The 25,304-nt window shown below is 38.3% G+C and overlaps 2 protein-coding genes across 4 annotated transcripts in view; one reads left to right on the top strand and one right to left on the bottom strand.

The window, feature by feature from the left end:
- Positions 1-42: 42 nt before the first annotated feature.
- dffa (DNA fragmentation factor, alpha polypeptide) lies at positions 43-10,150 on the bottom strand. Its single transcript, XM_041799663.1, has 6 exons — positions 9,956-10,150; positions 6,379-6,537; positions 6,149-6,303; positions 5,411-5,615; positions 4,758-4,885; positions 43-2,112 (listed from the first exon to the last, which is right to left on the bottom strand). Exons 1-6 carry the CDS (start codon positions 10,047-10,049, stop codon positions 1,888-1,890), a joined length of 966 nt encoding a protein of 321 aa, XP_041655597.1. The 5' UTR covers positions 10,050-10,150; the 3' UTR covers positions 43-1,887.
- A 1,725-nt stretch (positions 10,151-11,875) lies between these two features.
- Positions 11,876-25,304, top strand: part of pex14 (peroxisomal biogenesis factor 14) — a 76,330-nt gene continuing 62,901 nt past the window's right edge. For all 3 annotated transcript variants that reach the window (XM_041800196.1, XM_041800195.1, XM_041800197.1), the window contains exons 1-2: positions 11,876-11,964; positions 14,671-14,721. In XM_041800196.1, the coding sequence (XP_041656130.1) occupies positions 11,929-11,964; positions 14,671-14,721 (87 nt within the window). In that variant the 5' untranslated portion in view covers positions 11,876-11,928. The remainder of the gene's footprint in view (positions 11,965-14,670; positions 14,722-25,304) is intronic.

Consider the following 25,304-nt stretch of genomic DNA (forward strand, 5'->3'; position numbering starts at 1 on the left):
TCATACATTGACTGGGTGCTCAGCAAAGAAGAGATATTGATGAATGCTCCACATGGGTGTGTATTTAATGTTAATGTATGAGCCAGCAGCAACATCTAATTCTCATCAAAATACATCATTCTGCAAATTTAAATCTTTAGTCTATTGCATACATTGTTTAAGACTTGAAAACACTCTATGATAGGCATGACAATAGCCCTCTCCTATGTAACCTATGAGTCAGAGACCTACACACATCAAGCACACCATCTTACATCACAATGCCATAAGATTGATACACAATTTCAATAAAATGCATAATAGAGGATGTCTAAAATACTGAGCCTAATTCAAAGGTGAAGCCACATCATTCTGATACATAATGTTGGAGATGATCTGTTCAGTGAGACTTGGATGAATGACTGTCCCACAGATAATAACACAAAAATACTAAGCTGCACAATCCGTTTGGTCAAAGTAAGAACTTTTACATACAATACAAAAAAAAAATTTTTTTTCATGTACAGTTTGTAATTGCAGAATTTCTTGTGTATTACACTGAATAAACACAAGTATGTGCTTAGATATATGGACTAATGCATTCTAGTCATTAAAATATATAAATTATCTCTCTTTACCTTTATTGAGAATGAATACAAGAAACATGTTTCTTTTAATCTTGATTTGGCCTGCTGTCTTCCTCTATGCTCCTTTTCACCCAAGGCTATCATAACTTACAATTTCGAAATTCTCTCAACAGACATTTTACTACCAAGATACACAAAAGGGGGGGAAATGTCACATTTAGGTGGGTGAAACTTTATTTTAAAAATGCTTTTACTTGCAGTAAAAATGCTTTTTGTTTTTTTTTTCAACTTTTTGTTGAAGTCTACTGGTCTCTAAAAACTATGGCACAGTATACTATTGTTTTTGTTTTGGCAAAAGTTGCTTGCAAACACAAGCAGGAGCATGTCATACATATGGCATAGGATCAGTTTGGTTATCAGCTGATATAAATAACAAACTGCTCAATTCAACATTTCATCCCTTGGATGCTGAAGATGTAAATCTATTTGAAGTAATAGCAAAGGGTATCATATTATTTTTTATGTATTCTGTATTGTATTGTGTATTACTAATATGCTGGAAATCCAGGATGCTTTTATAGGTAGTTTGTAATATTTTTCTCCTTATTGTACTCAGCATTGCAGCTTGTTGTAAAATAAAAAATAGTGCATAGTTTCTGTTTTAATTGGCACTGTTTCAGTGGGAGCAGCATATAAACATTAACACAATGAAGCTGTTTCTGCTGTTTTTTCAACTAAACTTTATGTCCAGGTTTATTTCTTTTGCAAACCTCCTGGAGAGCCCTAGAGGATATGATATTATTGTTAGTCAGAATATTTTTTAACTCTTGACAAAGCCAGGCAGTGTGTTTTTCTCTTGTTCAGTCTTAACACTAACTAAGCTGATCTAGCAGGCTGCTATTCCAGTTTAATAGCTAAGATACAGATCTGAGATTATCAGCTGTACCAACTTAATATCTGCAACAAAGCAAGAAGGCATTTCCTCTTAAATCTGCAACTATTTCTTAAAGTATTAAACTGATGTTTTTTTCTGCATTTTAAAAAAGTTTGACGGCTTCAAAATAAGAAGCCATAAAAGTTGAAGCCAGTGGTTGACGCACAAATGTCTTTGATAAACATGACTCATGCAAATCACGCTGCTCTCTCTTGGTGCAGTCAAGTGGTTAACAAGGTGAACAAAGTGATCCGAACATCAACATTATTAACATTCATAAATTCCAGCATTATGGATACTATCAGCAACACAGGCAAAATCCCATTCTTCTGACCCTGAGGCAGGTAGTGTCATTGTTATCAGTCTCTGCTCAGGGAAAACTTTGGCCTAGTTGCTGCCTTCAGTTGGAGCTTTTACAATGTCCTCCTGGGTCGTCTCATTGGTTGGCTGGCTGCTGTCTGGCTGGGTACTACTCCTGATGGACTGCACGGCCTGAATCTGCTGGAGACGCTTGGTCAGCTCGGCTTCACAGGCTGACAGCAGTGAAGACGTCCTTGTTTTGTCCCAGCCCAGGACTGAAACCATGGCGTCCACACCTCTACTCACTACCATCTGAGAGCGAAGAGAAGTCGATGTAATTCAATTATATGAAAAGGGAAGATGCTAGATAAAATATGCTGTCCACCCACTAACAGAGGCTGCCCTAACGTCCAGTGATGTTGACAGTTAATTACAGAGAAGATGATTTAAGGGTTCACTGACTTTTTCTGGTCTATCACACTAAGTTGTTTTAAAAGGGGGGTTCTAATATTTTGCTTCCCTTGAATACACAAATTGAAGTGTACAAAGTGTAGTCCAAATTAAATTCCCTTTTGTTGATAAAAAAGAAAATCATTTAAAAAATCATTGTTGTGTTGTGTACAGACGAACAGTGGTATACAATTGCTTCTCAATTGTTGTATCCAAGGATTAAGCTGTCTAATGGTCTAGTGCAAACAGGGCCCAGTGCTAGGAAAAATGATACATGATGAAGCATATGAATGATGGCCAAATTATAGCCCTGAATAACTTATATAGTCATTAAAATGTTTGTTTATATGCTAAATAAACAGTTTTTAATTTAATCCTCTCTTCCAACTCTTCACTTAAATGTTTAAATAAATATGACACACCCAAAAAAGTTTAATAGCACTTCATACCATCTGATGAATCATGATGTATTTCATATCAATGTGATTAATCTGACTGCATATCATATCAAGCTGATGACTTGTCGTAGCCTGTTTTTTAGATAGCAGCTTGGCCAGCTAGCAAGCTGCCATACGGTTTCTCCGAAAACTACCGCAAAAGTTCAATGTTTTTAATGTACTCCCAGCACATTACGGACGAGATATTACTGAGAGGAGTTTCCAGGCATGTCAGACATCACAGAGATTTCCATAGGAATGAATGGACTTCCTGTTGACTTAACCATACATATGTGGAAACGTGGTGTGTTGCACTATGTTGCAACAGCCCTATCTCTACTTTTTTCAGATGTGTTGCTGCCATCAAATTCAAAATGAGCTAATATTTTTTTATAGAATGTTAAAATATCTTAGTTTCAACATCTGGTATGTTATTCATATTTTTTGGGGATAAAATATGGGTTTATGAGATATGCAGATCATTGCATTGTGTTTTTATACATATTTTACACACAATTTTGGAATTGGGGTTGTACATATAACACTGTGACATATACAAAAAGTGGCTGTCAGTGCCTTTTTTACTTTCTGGTGTATGATGAGTACTGTAAAGCTATAACCGTTTAATCTATTTTACAATTACCAGTACATATTTTAATTGAAAAGTATATGATTGGAAACTCAGTGTTTTTCAGTAACTCTTCCTCCTCCCCATGCATGATCACTGTGATCAATACACAATGTGTTTTATACAGCTTGATTTCTTATCTCAAACATTACCTGCCCTGAAGCAAGTTAGGTGTTCCATCGATCTACAGTTGCTGGTCTTTGGCATATGCAGGTCAGTACAGGGCCATGTCCTGTTCACACTATAGTCTGACACAGACAGAGCTGGCCTGAGGCATAAGTGACATAAGCGGCTGCTCAGGGCCCTGTAGGAAACCAGGGGAGCCCCCAAGAGCAAGGAAGTGAATGTTCACAAGCAGTTCATAAGAAACTATAGTGAGATCAGCCAGGCTGTGAAGGGGAATAAAGTGCTGGGAGCAAAAGTCAGGAAGAAACAATGCCCCACCTCAGATTCAATTGTTTAAATCGATGTTTTCTTAGGCTGTTTCTCAAGTCTGTTCTTTAGAACTAATGTAACGTAAAGTTCTTGAACGCACCACACAACAGTCAAACAGCATCTCTGCACGCTGTGCACCTTAGCAGTACAGACATGCTAAAAACTAGAGTCCCGTTAAACTCGTGGTTTTCTTAAGTTTCTGTTACCAAATTACAGTTTTGTCTCTTCTTAGCGGGAAGCTGAGCTTTGTAGGGTCTAACTGTTTTTGTACAGACTGGGAGAAAGGACATAAAGTAGATAAAAGAAGACTCGTCATCATGCCCCCATGCACACAGACAACATCTGCAGACCACACGGATAGATAAATACAATCACAGGTAAGATACCTTTTAATGAATTTATCCAGATTATGATTAACATAATTAGGGGAGGGTGTAGGACATCAGCACGTTTTATCTAATTTAAAGAATAAACTGAGACAAATCACTTCAGGATTAACTAAAGTAATGTACGTGATGTTATATGTTGAATTTCTTTCAATATTTATGATGTGGTTTTAAATAAAATGAACAAAATCTCAAGTTCTGTTACCTAATTTTTTTCTCCACTGGGGTTTAGATTAGTTATATATGTGCAGATTATCTAGCATTGACTGCATCAGTAACAGTAATCGGCGGTTGGGGGGCCTCCAGTCAAACTTTGCTTAGGGCTCCAAGTAAGCTTTGGCTGGCCCTGAACACAGTCCATAATCTAAAAATTGATGGAAACAGCCATACAAAAAAATCTGACTGGGGCATCAGAACTGAACAGTAATGCTTGTCGTGTTATTGCAGCCTTAGTTTTCTTCATGTAATGCTGGTGTGTCAGTACAAATTTGATTAATTTCTAAGTAAAACTGACTCTTCTGATGTGTAGAATGGCTTGTATACAGATTAAAGCTATATTTTAATATTTTATTTCTGCAGAAGTTTTGAGCCACTTTGACATCAGTGGTGTGAGTGGAGTACCTGCAGGTCTTCAGTGGAGAGTCTTGTTTCTGGGCTTGTTTTGCCTTTAAGCACCATCAGTGTCCTAGTCATGAATCCAGACGCAGAGTCCACCTCCATTCCATCAGTCACATCCATGTCTCCAGCCCCTGACACATTCAAAAGAGATCTGTCTCAGGCTTTGTGTTACAAGAGGGATAAGTTATAATAAATCACAACATATTTGAGATTCAACAACAATGCTTCCACCTAGTGACCAAAAGGCCAAAGCACAGCTTACTGATTAATTTACAAGGGCTGGCATGAAAACATATTTAAAAGGGCATAATGTTAAGTCACTTATATTGATGTTTTGATCTTGTGCACATAATATTACAAGGATAATTTTTGCGTTCATGTTTGATTTAGTTTTAAGTTGTGATGAGATACTTTGCAGCTTTGGGCATGAAAAAATGAAGGATATGGACATACTGCTAACATTACATCGATCAATAAAATATGAACAATTTTAATGCTTGTTTAAAAAAATTCCAACAAATAAATTCTAAGAGCCAGAAAGCTCCTTAACTTCTTAAAAGATTATGCCAAGATTGAAACGCTTTAGTGCCTTAATTTAGGATCACTGTTCATAATGACACAGTTAAATAATGACACTGCTGAGGACTAGGCCATACCTTCCTGGCTAGGTTGACTTGGCTCTCCCTGCTGTTCATCCTCTTTCTCCGCTGTCTGAAGGTAGAGCTGGAGCAACTCCTTGGACCGCCTCTCCTCCTCTCGTCGGTCCAGAACTCTCTGCAGTGTCTTCTGGAGGTCCTCTGTCCTCTTCTCTTGGAAGTTCAGAGCAGAGGCTAGTTCAGAGCATGGAGCCTCTACTAGAGTCTGGGACAGCACATGATACATGTTATATTAAAGCTATGGCATGCTTTAGTTTGAGTACATTTCTGTGTGCGTATGTTTTACTTCCAAGTAGCAGCAATTAAATAATTGCTGGTATTCTGTTGCTCCTGATGTTGTATTGTATTGTAATAGGGTTATGTGTATGTGTGTGAGCACTATTTTTGTGAGCTGGTGATGGGGTGAGTGGGATGTGGGGGCTATGGAAGTGGTAAAGCAGTGTGTTTTGTGTTTGTTGTGTATTATTGTAATGTATGTTTTGTGTTATTTTCTGTATCTGTGTTGGGACCCCCTCAAAAACAAGATGCTGCATCTCAAGGGGCTATCCTAAATAAATTGAATTAAATAATCAAACAGAAGAAAGATAAAATAAACTGAGCATTAAAGCAAACAAATCATCCAAGTCTTCAACTCAAGAAGGTGCTTTTCAAGTACAACTCTTTGTTTATTGCTTTCTTAACAGAATATACTTAGTCAGGCATGACAACAAACGCTCTTAATCTGAAATTATTAAATACCTGAAGGTCTGCGTCGGACATAAGGATGATGCTGGTAAGGTCCTGTCTCAGCTGCTGAGCCAGGTCCCACCATAATGCTGCAGAGCTTGAAGTGTCCACAGCATCAGCCTCCAGCACCACAGACTCCCTGGCCATCCAGGCCGTGCCGCCGTCCACTGAAATGGCAAGTAAATAACTGAGTACCTAAACACAAGACTATGCTGCTTTTGGACAGAAATAAGATGGCTTACTTTTGCGGACTGGAGACCATGTCTCTTTCTCATTCAGCAGCATGAACTTTGTGTTTGTGGGTAAACACAGAAAGTAGCCCTGATCCGCTACTATCGTCCCATCATCCTCCAGGACCACTGTGACTGATTCACTGGGGTTGAAGCCAAGAAACTCACAACCTGAGGAAAGGACAGAGAAATACACTTCACTAGTATCATTTGCTATGAGTAGTGGCAGGAACTGCAGGTAGCTCATGATGTGATAAGATACTAGACCAACAATAACAATAACTAGAAATAATACCAAATAAATGCTAGTACAAATCTAAATCTTAATTTTAATACTTTGAAAGTTCATGATTTTTGTATTTAAGGTTTAATTCCTGTACAGTGAGAGGAAAGCTAACCAGAGTCAAATTCCTTGTTGCGTAGGCACATCTGGCCAATGAAGCTGATTCTGACTTCAAGCCCGCTCTGGCCCCAGGACTACACCTCACTATGCCTGGTGATTTCAACTGTGTGAAATTATCTGATCTCATGTAAAGCTACCCACACCTTTACATATTTTACACTTCTGATCATGTCTAGTCAGCATTCTTGTACACTTTATATATCTTGCAACCATACTATCAATACACACAGACCTGTATACACTAAAAGACTGTAACAAAGTTGTTGCTCGTTTATTTGGCATCACCGGCTACTGGGGGCTGGCTATAGCTGAGAATAAAAGTTTGGATTCAGTGGTGTGGAGCCATGTTTCCTAAAGAGTAACCCTGTCCTCCAGAGCTACAAATAAACTACATTTAATACACGTGCCATTATTGGTAAAGGGGGCAGAAGCAGACAGAGAAGGAAGAGAGAAGGCTAGCCTAAGTTGTTGTAAAAGAGGAAAGCAAGGGTAAGAGAAAAAAAGCTACAAGGCGACGGTGCCTGTAGTTAACAACTGTATATGTACACCTAAACGCACAACAGCTATAACACAGTAGTGATTAGTAGTGGAAAGAGAGAAAAATGTAACTTCAGCTCGATCAATGCTTAGAGAAACACAACAACAGATCAACTGCACAAACAGGCAGTGATGCAACACGATCACCGTACGTCAGCACGTCAGCCGTACTGGTGGATGGGGACGTGAGGGGGAGCAAACTGAAGCAAAAAACAGCAACCCATACATATTTATGATTTTGGCATGGTTCCAGTTTCCCCAAGAAGTCCTCTGAGAGGTATGAATGACAATTGGAGCAAAAGGGAGGTTTGCAAGTCGAGACATACGGACAGACAGCTCCTTATTGTAGTAAGATGTTGAAAAAAAGAAGTTCTAGTGATATAATGCAAGGAAACCACATAATGAGGCATTGTATCTGACCAACTGAGGAGTACTTTATATCCCTTAAAAGATAAAGCGCAGAAATTATTTTGTACATACAGCAGTTTCTTAGCATTTCCACCTCTTACCATGTTTTATCTCTTGATCTCTTTTGACAGCAGTCCAACATAATCCCACCTTCTGTTTTTATCCTGCTGTAACCTCTTCTTAATTATTGTAATACTGAAAAATCAATGTTTGAGACTTGCAGACTACATAAATATTCACCACCTCCAAGTCAGTATTTAGTAGATGCACCTTTGGCTGCAATCACAGCACTGATTCTGTGTGGATAGGTCTCAATCAGGCTTGCACATCAGGACAATGTAATTTTTCTTCATTCCTACTTACAAAACTGCTCAGGCTCTGTCCGGTTGAACGGTGATCAGGCGTGAACAGCCCTTCTCTAGTCCAGCCACAAATTCTCTACTGGTTTGAGGTCTGGGCTTTGGTTCAGCCACTCTAGAACATTCGTAGCATGTGTGCTTTGGGTCATTGTCTTGCTTGAACATAAATCTTCTCCCAAGCCGTAGTTTTCTTGCAAACTGAATAAGATTGTCCTCCAGGATTTTCCTATATTTTGCTGCATTCATTTTACCCTCTACCTTTACAAGCCTTCCAAGGGTAGCTGCTGAGAAGCATCCCCACAGCATGATGCTGCCATTACTGTGCTTCATTGTAGAAATGGTGTGTTGATGTGCAGTGTTTTGGTGTCTGCCAAACATAGCATCTTGTCTGATGGCAAAAAAGCACCATCTCTGAGTTTTGCTTGGAGTGTTCTTCTGTCTTGATGGTGTAATGGTAGTCAGGGATACAGATTAAACAGTGACTGGACCTTCCAGACAGGTGTCTTTACACTACAATCACTTGAGACACATGGACTGCACTCAGGGGATCCCCGTTTCACTAATTGTTTGACCTCTGTGAAATCATGTCAGTCACTTTAAAGTGGGTGAATATTTATACAATCACCTATTATATCTTTTACATATTTTCTTTCATTGACATTATTTTGCAGAAGTCTGTTTTAACAAAGCCAAATTATATTGACCATGATTGATTTATAAAATCAATCAAAAGGGTAAAACATCCAAGGGGGTGAATACTTTTTATGGGCCCTGTATAAATGGGATTAGGTTAATACCAATGGCCACTTTAAATGGCAGGCTTTATCATCAGTGTGAGAGTGAAGAGTGAGTGGGTGTGACCTGGGGTGTATAAAGCAAGCTGAGATGTCAGACAAGTAGGAAAGTGTTCAACAAGCTCAAACCCATTTACCATTTAAAAAGCCTGAGATTTTTTGGTGAATGTCACACAGCACTTGATCAGTTGTTGATTAAGCCAATGCCAGTGACTTCTGTATTCACAATGACAGACTCCAATTCTGTCTCTTCATCTCTAATCTCATCATTTCAGTGCACTGCTGTTGAATGCGTCTTTTTCCTCCATATGGCACCTTCGTTGGGAGATTTGCCTTCAAAAACATTACTTGTGTCTTCTAGTACATTGTGGATTAGCTTTGTGTTTAGTTAGAGGCCACATGCATCTTGGGTGAGTCTTTAAGAAGATGTATGACAGCCAGGGAAGGATTAATGGTGCAGTAAGAATTTCAACTTCCCTCTTTCACTGAGTAAATAACCTGTCTAATGTCTGCTAAAACATATTTTGTGATCATTCATACAACGGTCAAAACGTTAAATCCATTACTGCACTCTCTCTGGAATACACCTCCATAGGACAGACAGAAAAGAGTGAACTGATCTGGGCAACGCCTGGTGACGAGCATTCAAAGAATGAGCAGAGCTGGAGGGAGGTCTTTTCTGACTTTTCATGTTCAGTTCCTACAAGTTTGGACACGAACAAAGAGTTGCCACACAGTGATCATGACAGATAGGTGAGCTAAAGTGTGCAGAAATATCACGGCGGTGATATTAACAGCTGACCACAGTGACATCAGTAATATTTGTTAGTGACTTTTACATAGTAGCCTACAACACCTTTCTGCTCAGCAATAACGGACCATTAATTTATGAACAAAGCTAACGGCTTGATGCAATAAAAATAAACATCACCTACCTCAATGTAGGACTGGGTTACATCTTAATGGTGCATTTTAGTGTATTTTTTCTAATTTCAAACACTTCTTTAAAAATGTCAGTACAGGTTAACAGGTACAAAACTCAGCCTACAGTCAAAGATACAAGTTTAAACCCGTCTATGACAACTCACCTTTTACTTTCAGCTCATCCAGGGAAGGAACGGCCAACCCATATGACTTCTGTCGGGTGTAATTGCACACCCTACAAGGTTTACAATCCGTCATTTGGGGCCTTTAGAGGAGAAATACCTCTCCTTTATTAAGCTTAAAACTGACAAATAAACACTGCAGTCTCACTTACTGTCTGCAGCAGTTTCGAACACGGAACCGCCGCACATTCTTCTTCGTCTTTTTCAGAGTTTTAACAGCAGATGGCATAGCCAGTGTCTCATTACTGCCACCCTCTGGGCTAAGTAACTTCTGCAGTAGGTTTGAGGTTTAAGGTGAATTTTTTAAGCTATCAGCAGTCAAATATACGTCCAGACCAAGGTTATTATACTGAACTAAAACGACCTAAATAACTAAAATCAAGATCTTAAAGCATTCTAGTTAACTGCAACTACATAAAAAATAGACTTTAAAAAAATACATTAAAATAAAAACTAACCAAAAGTGGTGTGGTGCTTACAGAAATAACAAAAATAAGAATAAAGAAAAAAAAATATTTCCTTTTATTCTTTGACAGCAGAAGACTGACTGACATGTCCACCCTAGCCTGGAGAGAGAAAAATGGCCTGATTTTATTAAAGAAGACTTAACACAATGGTAATTCAATGTCTAGAGTTGTATACAAACAGACAAATTGAATAGATAAAATGAAATGTGAAGAGCCTTCTAGGGTTTGGCCCCTGACAGGTATCCCATATTGCCACAGAAAGAAAAACTAACACCAAAGCTAATAAAAGAATAAATGAAAAAAAAAAAAACTTTTTTTTTTATGGGGGGGGGGCTTAAACTGACAAACCAGCAGAAAAAACTGGTTAGGACTAAGCTGAAATTTAAAACAAATGTTATAAACTTAATAATAATAATAATAAAAACCAGAAAATACCAAAGTATTATAACCTTGATTCTAAACCAATCACAAATACAGCATAAAACACACACACAGAAAAGCCCTATAAAGTAAAATATAACCATAAGAATCAGAGGTGGATAAGGGTATATTTATTTTACTCGAGTAAAAATAAATCTGTGCCTTGCAGCAACCACGTGTCTGAGCTCTACAGGCAGTTAAATATACTATTGATGTGCTGCACATCTATAATGACTTTAGGGCCCCTAGCACCCTACCTTTGCCTAGTGGTTGGACCACCTGCACAACACGCATTAATGAATCTGAATACAGCCCTGCTTTAAGCTCATTTCTGTTAATCTGCAATACCAAAAAGCCCCCTAAGATTAAGTCAATCTTTTTATGTTTGTTTAATTAGGAAATACAAAGACAATATGATCACCAAATGAAGCACTGTTACCATGGCCATACCAACTGGCTGAGATCACCATGGTCAGGACCTCTGTCTTTCTGTACTTTTCCAATATTGGCCTATCTAAATACTATCTTGTCATCCATCCATCTTCTTCCCTTATCTGAGGTCGGGTCACGGGGTCAGCAGCTTAAGCAGGGAAGCCCAGACTTCCCTCTTGCATTTTCAAATCCAAATACGTTAATCAGGGAAATTGGGGTGCTGGACCTCAGCAGTATTTCTAAAACCCTGCATATGACCCTGACTGTTACTGCAATCAGCTTTTTGTCTCAGAAATACTACATAGTCATACTGGCCTTTATTTATTGGAGCAATAAGACTGTCAGGTATGGGCGGTAAAATAAGGTACTAATGCATTGGTAACTTCTTTAAAGCTCGTGAACTTTTGGCCCTCAACAAACATATTTATGCTACATTATAGATTTCGTGGCAGCTTTGAAGAGCAAGGTAGGCTTGGTAACTATGTTGTTGGATCAGCCTGTCGCATGAACTGCCGTGCTCCTTTCACCTTACTGAAACTTGTGGGATTGAATACGGAATGTTGATCCCATTCAGGAAAAGCAATCGAGCGTGATTCACTCGAGCAGCTTGCTAGCAAACAAGGGATTGGAAGGAAAATGGAACCCACCGATCAACCTGATCCACCAACACAGGTCAATATTTATGCCAGTAAAGCATTTGTCTCCTTCTGTCCCTTTACAGCAACGAACTGTTAAGACGTGTACATATTTGCGACACACGATATTTCATTTGTTACGTTGGGAACTTCTCAACGAGCAAAGGTTAGCATACTTGCTAGTTAGCATGCTAGCTGTTGCAGCGTTTCCAAAGTTGTCTCTCAGACATGCTTAAGTTTACAAGTGGACGACAAATGACCCGAATGACGGTCATTTACATTACCACATAGTGCTAACATAGCTTCCTGACGGTTGCTATTCATGTTGACCACGTGTTCGTGTCCCATTTGTCAAGTTATAAATCTTTCTGTTTTCTTTTATGTTCAGATATTGATAACATGTAGAAAGGTCATTTGCTAGCTGAACAAACGTGTGGCTGTGTACTGACACTCATGCCTGCTCTTGACAAACATGGGTCATTCAGGACGTAAGAGAAACTTAAAGTAAAGTTTTGGTTAATAAATTCAGCTAGAGACATCAACCTAGCTGCTGTATTCTTTAGACTGGTTTCAGAAAGCATGCAGTACACAATGTGCTATACAGAGTAAATTTGCATAATTTCAGACTAAGTCACGTTTAAGTGAGTTAGTTAGGAACTCATCTCATGATGATCATAAGTGCTAGCATTCACTAAAAAGTCTGCAAACCTTTTGGTGAAACCTTAAGAATTTAAGGCAGGATCTAAAGATTCTGTCCAACAAGTTCCAGACCATATTATTGGTGTTGTCTGAGTGTGAACATTTGGGCCCATACCGATGTTTACAACAGCTATTTAGCCGATGCAGAAGCCTATACTGATTTTTAAAATCTCTTCTGTTGGTGTAACATTACTACTACACTGACATTTTCTCTCATTTTAAACCTTGAAAATCGATTTGTTCAACAGGTAACTTCTTCTGCATAATAAAAACTTCCTATTTAGGGATGCATCAATACCACATATTTCCAGACTGAGGATAAGTATGACTACTTGCATTCAGATTCTCACTGATAGAACCAACATGAGGACTTATTAGGGGTTGACTGATGTTCATTTTTCTGGGCCAGTACTGATACAGATTATTAGTTATTAATGAGAATAATAACTGATATTTAGAACTGATATACATTTATTGTGATGTAAAAATATACTGAATTTGGCAAAAGTAAATTTGCATAAACATCAAAATGAAGGAAAATTTTGTAAACAATTTAGCCCTTGTTTTGTCTGCATAAGGAACTGCACAGAGCAACTCAGTGACAGCAGGAAAAACAGAAGTGATTTCATATGCTCACTGTGTCAGTGGCACCCAGGCTTAAGTGTTTTTAAGTGTGATTGGCTGGTACTTATGACATCTAGCCAATCAGGTTGTGTTGTATGCAGGACATTTGGTGAGACTGAAATCAATGCCATTATTGATTCTGCTTATTGATTCAATTCTTTATTGATTCCCTTATCGAGTCCATCCTGTGAATTTTCATTTTGGAAATAGTAGACTATAGCCTATGGGCTTTCACTGTTAACTCAAATTTTATTGAGTCTCTTTCTCTCTGAACACTGAAAAAGACATATGCCACCTTTAAAAAGAGTCGGTGACATATACTGTAAAGATAAGTGGAAATCTTGTACAAAATTGACAGTTTCTGTACAAAAAGATGCATGCCTTGCATGAAATCACTGTTCGATAGACGTTGCACGTCCAGCTGTTCATGTCATTTTGTGAATGTCTGTCATGTTTACTTCCTTGTAAGTAAAGCATTGATAAGGGAATTGTTAAGATTGGATGTAAATGAGGCCGATTGGATTAAACCAGTTGTAATGAGTTCTCAACTGGAACCAGTTCTTGATTCCCATCCCTATTTATAACATTTTTAAAAAAGTCAATTACTGAACAAAAAAAATAAACAACTAGGCTAACAGTCAAAATGTGAAGGTTCTAACTTTCTGTCAACAGGATGAATCAGGCCTGTTGTTTGGGTTTGACTACATAGCATTTGAAGCCAGACGAGATTCCACACTACCTCCCAATACAGCTGTTTCATTCCAATTTATCATAAAGGTGTGACTTTACCTTAAAAGCCTGGTTGGAGATCCATATTCTAATGTTGTTATTGCCATTAAGGAAAGCATACGGTTTACTGTACACCTCCTCAGTAGCTACTCCATAATCAAAACTTAATGTAAACTTGAAATTAATAATTTTTACTTTATCTAGAGTATATTTTTAGGCCAGTTATTTAACGTGATACTTAAGCAAATTTTAACCAAAGTAACTTTACTTTTACTTGAGTACAATTTTCTTGTACTTTTTCCACCTCAGCTGCTATCGGTGGGTGCCAGTGTTAAACCGATGCATCCCTACATAGTTTGTGCATGTATCAAGCTTCTGTTTTGCTGTTTCTTTGACTACTTTCTTTAACTTAACTAGTACAGGCTAAAGCATGTTAAGTACAATGTAAATTCTTATTGTTTTATTCTCCAGTTTACTAGATTTTTGGGGAATTCAGCAAATCAAGGAGGCTTTGAAGAAACTCAAGTAACAGAAGTGTTAATTTTAGTCTAAATAGATGGTAAGGCTGACAGACAGAAAGAAAGACAGTCTCTATTTTCCAGTGCAGTTTTGTTCTTACTGCAGGAACACAGTATAACCTTTGCCTTCCACTAGATGGCACTCTTACACAAGTGTTTCTTTATTTTCTCAGCCTGTACTTCCACCTGGAGATGTGCCAGCAGCTGCTCCCAGAGAAGCACTGGTAAGGATTCTGTTTTAATACATATAACTTGACTGACAGGATAAACAAAGCAACATATAAGAAAATAGCAGCTAATACCACAGGTCTATTGCTGTACTTTAGTTTTGTAATAAGAAGTCAAAACAACTGCCTTAACTTATTGGTGTACGCCACAGTGTAAAAGAATACTGAGTTCAGTTTGTTTGATCTTTTGATTCAGATACATTTTCTTTTATTTCTACATCAACAAACTTATTTCTGTTGGCCATTCAGAGGACATTACACATTTCTTCGGCAATATCAAGAGTTAACAGCTTCTAATTAGCAGTGGGTAACTTAAGTGCCAGACTGATGTCCACAAGCCCATAATGAGAGTGAACTTTATGTTCCTTGCCTTTAGAGAATAAAAAGAATGTAGAAAAGTTTTTTTTAAGCTGTCGCTGTACACCGAGGCCGCTTTAATCATCTGTGGTGTTAAACTTTCCCTACATACTTCTGTAGTCGGTAGTTAAGCACACTTTTTTATCTGTGCAGATAATGATCCATAATGAGTCAAAATTGATTTTGAATTTATTGTAGTCTTGTGTCCAGAATAAGACTTACATAGCTAGATTTAAACTATATAACAGGTCTTGATTTTACAAAGATGAATGCCCTAGGATCATCTTCCAAGCTGTGAACTTGGAACCATAATATAATCTTTATTTTGATTTTATTTAAACAGGAGTAAGTCGTTAAGATGAAAAAATCCTTTTAAAGAGTGTTGTGGCCAAGAAAATCAGCAGGAAAGTTAACTAAGTTTCTGGCAAATAACAAGCAAACATATCCAAAAGCAGAATGACTTTAAAAATCTTATAAAGACACAAAATAACCAATTTAGCCTGGAAATGCTCCTGTGCTTTATTCAGTATATCTATATGCTTAAGTAATGTAGAGAAAATAAACAAGAAATCAACAAATAATCTACAACTTTATTTTGTTAACATGTAATTTTGTTGTCTGGCATCTTACCAGAGCTATAACTGAATGGTGCAATAAGGTTAGCTCCTTAAATGGGTAGATGCAGCTAGAAATGAAGACAGCCGATGAGTGGATATCATCACCTAGCACTAAAGGGTAAGAAGGTGGCACAAAGATGATGACAGAATTTTGCAATCCACCCTGAATTCATGAAAAATAAACAAAAACAAGTATCCTTTTAATTCTTTTAGGTTTATTCTGGATAAAATTCAAGCACAGCATTCAATAATTGCTCCACCATAGTAGTACAGTTATAATAGCCATTCTAAAGTCATGAAAATAACAAACTATAATTTTTTAAAAGAATTATTCAGGGGAAACATCTTAGAAACTTTTGCTTAACATTTTCTATAATCTTGCTGGTGCACTGAAGTTGTTGAAGTTATGACTACATGCAAATGTAAGAAATATAACCACATTTGATTATCACAAACATTTCAATATAGTGTGAAAAAGTGTTTATAAGACCAAGTGATGACAGTGATCATAGGCAGGACTGTCTCCTCGCTAATTGGGATGGAGTCCATCACAGGTACATTCCCTGTCCTTGTTTGGACAACACATCCAGGTTAGAGCAGTGCTGCATTGTTCAGCCTACATGTCTCAATGTCATTCACCACCATTCACTCTTCATCCTCCCCCCATCATCCCTTCATGCCAAGGCTAATTTAATCCTGGGGTTATTGATTGTGGGAGCATTCTCCCAGGCTTTCTTTCAATTTACTTCAATTTCATCATCCCAGTGCGCTTCAAGACTGCCTCCTCAAAAAGGGAAGAAATTCTTGTTATGAGGGTCCTGATTCGAGACTGGTTGACAAGTCTCCCCCACCGCCACCACCATCACTTCAGCCCCTTTTTCTCCTTTCTCTTTTTGATGAGCTGCTCTTTCCCAGTTAAGTGGATTATTACAGTAGGGATAATTCTTGTCACATGGCATTATTTGGATGAGGTGAATAATTGAAATTTGTGTCTGAAAGGATTTTATCTGGATGAGAGGAAAGGGAGTGCTGGCAGGGTTGAGAGGGTAGAGAGAGAGAGGGAGAGAGAGAGAGAGGGAGGGAGAGAGAGCGCACACGTTTGTATAACATTTATGTGCACATGTGCATGTCAGAGCAGCCAGTGTGTCAGGCTGGGGACACCAGTCATGTTAACAGGTTCTGACTCACCTCGCCCAGATCAGCAGGCCCTGGCAGACTGCATGGCGTGGGCTTTCCTCTGTGGCAAGAGGGCCCAGCTCAGGGGCCAGTGCCACAGCCTCTGCCCCCGTCCAGGCCAGAGGGGCCAGTCTGGACCTGCTGTGAGAGAGAGGGAGAAAAAGGGAGCGACCATGTGATTGTGTGTTCCATAGATGACTGGTATACCAGTCACTGCCAGCCGCTGCTGTTGCCGCTGGCAATGCTCCTTTCTCGCTCTCACCCCGACCTGCTTCTTCTCCATATAACCCCCGCTCCTCCTCTCCTCCCACCTTCAGCTGCCCCCTCCCTTTCCTTCTCATTTCTTCATAGTCTTTGTGCTCTCCTCCTGCAGTGACACCCTGCACTCACCCCTCGTCTCCTCTAATCAGTATGTCCCTACTGCTTTCAGCTGCACCCAAACATATCAAAACAATAATTAGAAATGGACAAGAACCTTTGATCGCATGTTACAGGATGAGATATGAAAGCAGCATTATTTAGGCATTAAGCCATGATGAATATCTTATTTTTTACTTTAATGAAGAGATTTTGTTTTCTTCCCTATTACAAGTGATAAAACGCTAAATTTGACAGAAATTTGTATCAAATAAAATTGTACAGTAAGAAAGACACTAAAAGTTTTTCATTATTAATTATTTTTTTACTTTGTGGAAAAATAATTTTCCAGTATCTTCCAAAGATTTTCCTTAAATTTGTTCTTAAGAAATTTTCTTAGAGAAAAATACATGGGGTTCATGACACATTCTTAAACTGCTGAATTGTTCATACCTGTTTTCTTGAGTTGAACAATGCTAGGTGCCCATAATCTCAAAGCACATGCACATTTCTCCAAATTAACAGAAAGAAATGCCCCTTTTATGCCCATATAAGGGCATGAGACTGCAGGGAGGTGTGCAAACACACAAGGCACACAAGAGTTCAGTACAGTTCCACACTGGCATAGCGTTGAGCTATGTGAGAGACAGCAGCTCAGTCTGATTCCACTCATCATATTCATCTCAGACACTTGAGGACAGTAAGTTCATAATACAAACCTCACCAGTTTGTGTCTGGGGGACTAATGTGAAACACAGTAATGAGGAAAACTCTTAAATTTAATATCTATAATGCATCATGAGGTAGGTCTACTCCGTCAGCCTGTCTGGCTTTTAATGCAAGCTGCAGCGACTCGTATGACAGCAGCTTCAACAACAGTTTGAAGTAGGGCTGGGCAATTCACTAAACTTTAGATTAAATTGCAATGTGGCCTGCTGCAATTTTCAAATCGCAGAAGATACAATAGGCTATTTCTTCAACTTGCAATGTGTGTCAAAATGCCAGTTTAAAACTTTTTTTTTTTCCCAGCGGAAATGTTGTGCCTTACACAGCATGCAATCCTTCAAGTGTATTGTTTTAATACTTTTCCAAAAAATCCTACTTTCCTCATTTTTGTAGTTTTTCAAAAATCATAATGAGAATTGCATAAAATTCATCATCTTTTAGCCCTAGTTTGATCTGTTTAATATTGTATTGGTTATAATATAGAATTATTTACTACTTCCTATGTTTGTTGAAAAATACATAAGATGAGAAAATAAAAAAATCATTTAAATTGCTATTGCAATGCTTGAAAAAATTGCAATAAGGTTATTTTCGTTCATCCTTAGTTTAAAGGTGTTTTAACTCATGACTCACTTATTTTAAGTCCACGTTGATTCAAAGAAGCAGGTGGTAGCGTTAAGCGAGGTCAGAAAAACTGCTATATAGAGAGACAGGGGGGCTGATTATTAAGACTTTGGCTGCTTCTAAAGATAAGTCAAATCAATAATAAACTTCCAACAAACACTTCAAAATAAAAGTTCTTAGTTCTTCTTTTGCTGCTATTTTTTTGTGGACGGCCACATCAGTTTTGGATTTGAAAACTTGACATCTGTTGCTTCCTGCTGCAATAGTCCCTAGGTATATTCTATTTGGTTAGATCATTTTTGACTAATTTGAGGAGGGTTTTTTTGTAATTGTAGATAATTGGTTTTACATAATCACTTTTTATAGTTGTGGGAATAATATCAAATTCTATGCATTTTCAAATATTTTTGGTCTTTAAATAAGAAATCCTGTTACAAGTTTACTAGAGCGTTGTGTATCCTCCTTAGACACCAAAAACAATATGAACATTAATCATGATTTTTTTTTTTTTTTAATAGCAGGTTTTATATCGGTATCAGTGCTGATGTATCGGACTCATATCCAACCTGAAATAAGTGGATCGACCCATCTCTAGTAAAAATGATCACAATAATTTGAAATACTTTGATTGTTCTAATGTGGATGTAGTGCAGCTCCAAATGAAACTAAAATAGGAAAGTTTAGGTTTTTTTAGCACCAGTAGTGGAGATGATATACATGCTACAAACATTTTTATTATATGAATTTACTATCTCAGATGGTGCTTTCTTCAGAAAAGACATGTGTCATGCTGTAATAAGAAAAGGATGCATTCCAGATAAGTTAAAAAATGTGGTGGGGGGGTTAATTTTTTTCCAAGTGAACTTGACTTGATTAAAACATACCTTTATTCTAAAACCTGATGCATGAAAATGGTGGAACATCATTCAAACACATTTATACCCACTGATGCACACATACCAAACAATATTGAAATTGTTTTTTTTTTAAGTATAAACAAGTCCAAGGAAAGTCCTCCAATTCCTTTTTTTGTCATGAATTAGTCTTGTCCTCCAATTTGCCGGCTTAAACATCACAATCCTTACTAAAACAGCATGTCTGTGTGTCAGGGAGGTTTTTGTGTACAAGAGTGTGCATCTGTATTATGTGCACACCTCAGTGTGTACAAATGTTGAGTTAACTGAGTGTGTATGTGTTTAGGTTTGTGGGTTTTAGCGCAGCAGAGGGAGGGTGGTAATGGGAGGGGAAAAAGAATTGTAAGAAGAACATCCCCGGTCTCACAGCAACTTCAAAAGCTCCCCTTCCCCAGGATATTAAGCGACTGTGATGAAAAATTTAGCAAGCGTTAAATAAGCCACTTTGAAGTGATCTGTTTTGGCTCAGCAGTCTCCAAATTTCCGTAGCCCCTCTGCAATAGCCATGGCACTGTAGAGATGAGGAGAAAGGTACAGTACGCGAGTCGTGGGGGACCTGGCAGGTTGGTAATGGGTCCACCACTGACTGTCCTCCCTTTTGTCTTTCTTTGGGTTCTTTTTCTCCTCATTTCACCTCTCTCTCCCTGGCTGCTCCTCTGCTGAGCCCTGTGAAGCAGGCAAACAGATGTTCCTCATATGCTCGCTATGAAAAGAGATTTTTTTTTCATCACTCGAGCGTGGGTGTATCACAAATGTAACACAGCGGAGATACCAGGAAGTCAGAGGTTACTCTCGGGTTCATGACTCAGTTTTTTTTTTTTTTTTTTTTTTTGCCTTTATCATATGGGTCATGTGTTTGAGAAAAAAATACCTTAGTTGTAAGTTTGTGTGTGCCTTTACTGGGTTAAATAGCTCATGGAAAAGAATTAATGACACTTTAAGTGATTTGAACCTTTATACTTTTCCACTGCCATAAAGCAAAAGTAACAAGAAGTTAATCTGTTATTTGATAATTCATATTTCAATTCATTTCACATTCATCACTTTTAAACCCATTACTTTAATTTTGGAGGACTCCAGGTTTCAACATGCTCCAAATTAATTATTGGGGCAGAATAAGAAATGGGAGCCAGTAATGAGTCTGCTATGGTTACTCCATTCTGTCCAGAAACTGGGCTACCATTTAGTTAGTCAGGGGAACCTTCTGTGAGATTTTCCTTTTTTCCTCTTTGCTCATTACTTTAATTGTAATTGTAATCCTTTATTGGAGCTGTCTGCAGTAAAGGAGAGTTATGGTCCGAGTGGGGGCGCGAGCCATAGAGATATTTCATGATTATTGGGGAAGACGGTCACTAGGTGGCAGCCACTAGTTCGGCCTCTCTGTAATTACTGAGTGGGAAGTGATGGCGATGAAACGGTGTGTGCGCACATGTGAAGGTGTATGAGAGGAGAGGTTTCTCCGGTTGTTACGCATTCCTTGAAAGAGAAAAGTGGAATAAATCTTATCACCTGCCATCTCACAGTCAATAAATTAATATTCTGTCAGATTGACTGTAAACATTTCTGCATGCTCGGAACAAAGGAGGCATATTCCTTCATGTTTATGTCTCAACTTTTTTTGGAAGTTTTCTGACACTTTGTTCTTGAATGTTTTACAGCGCAGATTCGTGGAGAAGACGTGGCATCAGAGCTGTTCTTTTCGCTCACAGGCTTACTTGTGAATCATCGCTGTTTGTTTCAGTGAAGTTTTCTCTCTGAAAAGCATAAAAAGTCCATTCTCTGTTTTCTCAGCACAACACTCATTGTGCATCATGCGCTGTTTGTTTCGGTGGTTAATGATACAGGAAGGGCCCTCCATTTTATTGTTGCTGTGTTGCACTTTTTCCCCTCCTCACCCAACCCTGCAGCCAAGCCTCCTTAGAGGACTCTGTATGAATTCTCACTGTCATGTCCAAGGACGAGTGGCGCAGGGTCAGCTAATTGCTTTTATGATTATGATTTCACGTCAGATTTATCGTGCATGCTCGGAGCACATCTTCCAGGTCCTGCCGACGTTGCTGGCTCAGATGGGGAAAATGAGTTTACAGCTTCTGGCTGTGACTTCTTGTTTAAGTGCAGGTCACACTTTTTGACTCATTAGAGTTGAACACAGGGAGTGAATCACAGGAGCTTTTCCTGTAAAAGCCTCTCTTTTCTCTATCAGTAACTGCACTGCTTTTGGCCACAAAAGAACGTTTCTTTGTCTTCAACATGTGCTGCAGTATGGAGGTCATGAGTGTGGAATGACACAGAAAGAGTTTTTTGGTTTTTCTGTCGTTTGAACTTTTTTACGAGCCATAAATCTCTCATCCGTGTGTCTGTTCACAGATGAAATCATTAGTCTTACTCCCCTCATGGTATGCCAGAATTATCAGTCGACTTCTTTTTGATGTTGGTGACATTTTATTTCTGACGGTTCCTCCCACCGCTTTGAAAATGATGAGCACAGATGAGTCCAACCCATTTTTTACATTTTATTTATTTTGTGGTTTTTCTGTCATCTGGCCCGACAATAGCATTTTTATCTGGGATTTTGAGGAGAGCACTGGAAATCCTTTTATTTTCTCTAAAGCTTTGCTTTATGAAGAAGAAGCTGTTGTCGGTGGATGCCAATAATGCACATATTTTATCTAGATGGAGTCTCATGTCATGACCCGTGGCGCTTGATTTGTAGCCGTAATCTGACCTCGCGGTGACCTTCCTGGCTGGGCCGCAGTGTGACTAGTGACAGATGCAGCCTGGGAATATGGTTTTGATATTTTTCCAATGCTCAGAGGAATGTAAAAGCTAGTTTTATGCAAAGTTCATTTTGGAGACACATGTAAAGTCTGTGATTAAGCCGAATTCAATAAACTTTAATGAATACTTAGGTCTTTATTTGTAGGGTTTTTCGTCTCAGCGAGTATATTAATGTAAACAGCATGGTAACAGAGCTGTAATTTCCTATTCTCCCACAATTTAGTGAACTGTCATAATATGTTTACTTAAGAAATGACAGAAATACGACAGCAGTTTAATTACAGTGCAGTCATTTTGCCTCAATATACTTGGGAAAGTGGCCTTATTGAGCTGAGCTTCCTTTATACTCTCTATTCTGCTTTGTAATTACTTCAGCCTGATTTATTGTCTTTTCTTTGTGTTTATGGTTGTAAACTGCTCGAGTGAGTAACTTGGTCTGAGCGTGGCTTGTCTCCTCGCAGCGAGGGCTGGAAATCTCCCGATGAATCTGAGATGTCTCCGCTGTCAAGACTGCTCACATCGCTCTCGGCCTCCAATGTCACTTTCAAGGCATAATTACACAAGTTGTGTTGATTAGTATGAGAAGCAATTACGCCAGCTTTCCGCCGCAAATGGAGAATGTGATGGCTCTTGATTGACAGGAAGCATCCTGGCTTTAATAAGTAAATGACTATGGTAATTCAGGTACTGAGACCCTTTGATTTGTCAGCATCTTTCTCATTTTTGTGATGCCCTCTGATTTTAATGAACATGAATTTTGATTGAAGCCCCCTTCATTTCCCCTGTCCCTGCACCCCCGTCTGTCTGTCTCTCTCCTCTCTGACCAGCAAGTGCTCTCACAAGGGAGCCATATGCTCACGCTTTCGGAGCTATCCTTAACAGTCTCGCTGCCAGGGCAAAATTATTTGAATCATTCCAGAGAGTAAAACTGAAAAAAAAAAAGGAAACAACATGGCACACTATTCAGAAGGCTTTTTAACACACCACGCTTTCACAAGTGTGGAAATCAGAGGAAAAATTATTTGTAATTGACACTTTGGGGAACATTTTTTTCTCTTTTTATCTGGCTTCCCAGTAAGTTATTAGCTGTTAATTTGTCGGCAAGCTCCCCTACAGCGTCAGATATTTGTTCAAATGCTGGGATCCCCTCAGCGCGTTTGTAACTACACTTCTGAAAATGCTGCCCTGTCTAATTATGTAATGTAATACTGGCTTTTAGGCAAATTTCTTTTAATTGAATAATATTAGTTCCAGCTGAAAGTGAGCTATTGGAAGAGCAGTGCTAAAAATAGCTCTCTATATTGTATAAAAAACCACTGTAAAAGTAGCTTAAATAGGGGCTGCATTTGACTCGTTTTATAGATACAGCAGTGGTGTAGATTAAAAGCTTTTACAACAACATGAGTACATTTTAGATATTTGAATAGGGGCCAAACGTTTAAATAATCCTGAAATTTGATTGGCCGGGCCCACAGTGTCATATTTCTTTCTTTGTTAACCACAGTTGGCCTAATCAAGTAATTCCCTGTTTGTCTTAGTAACCCCCTATAGAGTCATACATGCATAAATATAATAAAATAATTTGCTCTTGCACTCCCTCGCCCAGCTGTAATTTATATGGATTGAATGAGTGCTGCATTGTGGAAAAGCACGAGTGGACCAAATGCTCGTTTGTCACCTCTAATAAATGTTGGAATGTAAATTATGAAGTTATGCTTCAGATGTAAATGCACTTTATTCCAGTCCTTTAATGTAAACAGCCCACTCCAATACATTAAGGGCACTTTTGGGGAGGGCAGAGGGGGATATGAGTTTGAATTTTGACCGTTTTCACAATCAATAATAAGCACAAAAGAGCCTAGATGGGGAGTGTTATAACACATCTGAAGTGGAGTTCATAAATTATTGCATGAAAGCAGCCTTGTACACCAAAAATGTAAATACATTAATGTTATTAATAATGTAGTGACTAATAGTTCTATCAGGACTGTAATAGCAGTTTAATGGAATATGACAGCAAGAATGTATTACACTTCTTGCATTTAGACGGGACCTCACATGACATTTATCAGGGATTTCTGAAACAATTTTTTTGATTATTTTGTTAAGTTAATTGCTTCTTTTCCCCCCAACGTCTTCTCTCAGAGAGGGGCAAAAAACTGGTAATGGATATTAATTAATATGTGTCACTTTTCTGGGTTTGATTAAAAATAATGAAAGCAAAATGCTAATGGGATTTCAGAGTTTCTCTGTGTGTGGCGCCCTGAGATTGTGGCTTTATCGAGGGAATCTTAAAAAAAGAGATAATGGGGCTACTCCAGACTAAAACGAAAGTGACAGAAAACAGAAACTGAGATAAATTATCTTAAAACCCATGAAAAATTAAGCACCTAAGCAAAGATTTTGCACTCTAATTAGCCTAGCTTTAGATGTGTGATGTGGTGGTGCAGTTCCAGTAAACTGGAGTTTTCTAGATGTTTTAAAGGAAAGTTGAGCCTCACTGTTCCTCTCCTCCTCTCAGAAAGACGTTATTCTCACCTGCTGTTGCATAAGTTTGAATCATTACTGATAAGTTGCTGTTTTTTTCTCAGGTAGTGTGACTTTTTTCTGATCTATGTACCATAAATGGATATTTCTCATGATTTAAAAACCTTAAACCTATCAACACACATAAACAAAAAAGCTTTCTTCATGCAAGTGTTTGTTCATGTCAACAACACAAAACAACAGCAGATTATGTCCAATAAAAATCTCTAGACTAAGCTTAGAGATACTGAATGCTTCAAAAATATGCAAAAAAAAGGTAAACTCAAGCCCAACAAGGACAACAGATAGAGATACTGACCTTAATGTAACATTACTGAATATTACCACAATGTAATGTCCAACTTCAGACTTCTATAAGTTAATTCCTCTGTTGTTCTCAGCAGCTTAATACAGAACAACAGATCTCATCATCACACATGGACATAAAGAGCATGGTCAGTGAAGTTTAAATCACTTAAAGATCATTCCTGGATCCTTCACACTA

The sequence above is a fragment of the Cheilinus undulatus genome, linkage group 11 (assembly GCF_018320785.1).
Source record: "Cheilinus undulatus linkage group 11, ASM1832078v1, whole genome shotgun sequence".
Classification (NCBI taxonomy): domain Eukaryota; kingdom Metazoa; phylum Chordata; class Actinopteri; order Labriformes; family Labridae; genus Cheilinus; species Cheilinus undulatus.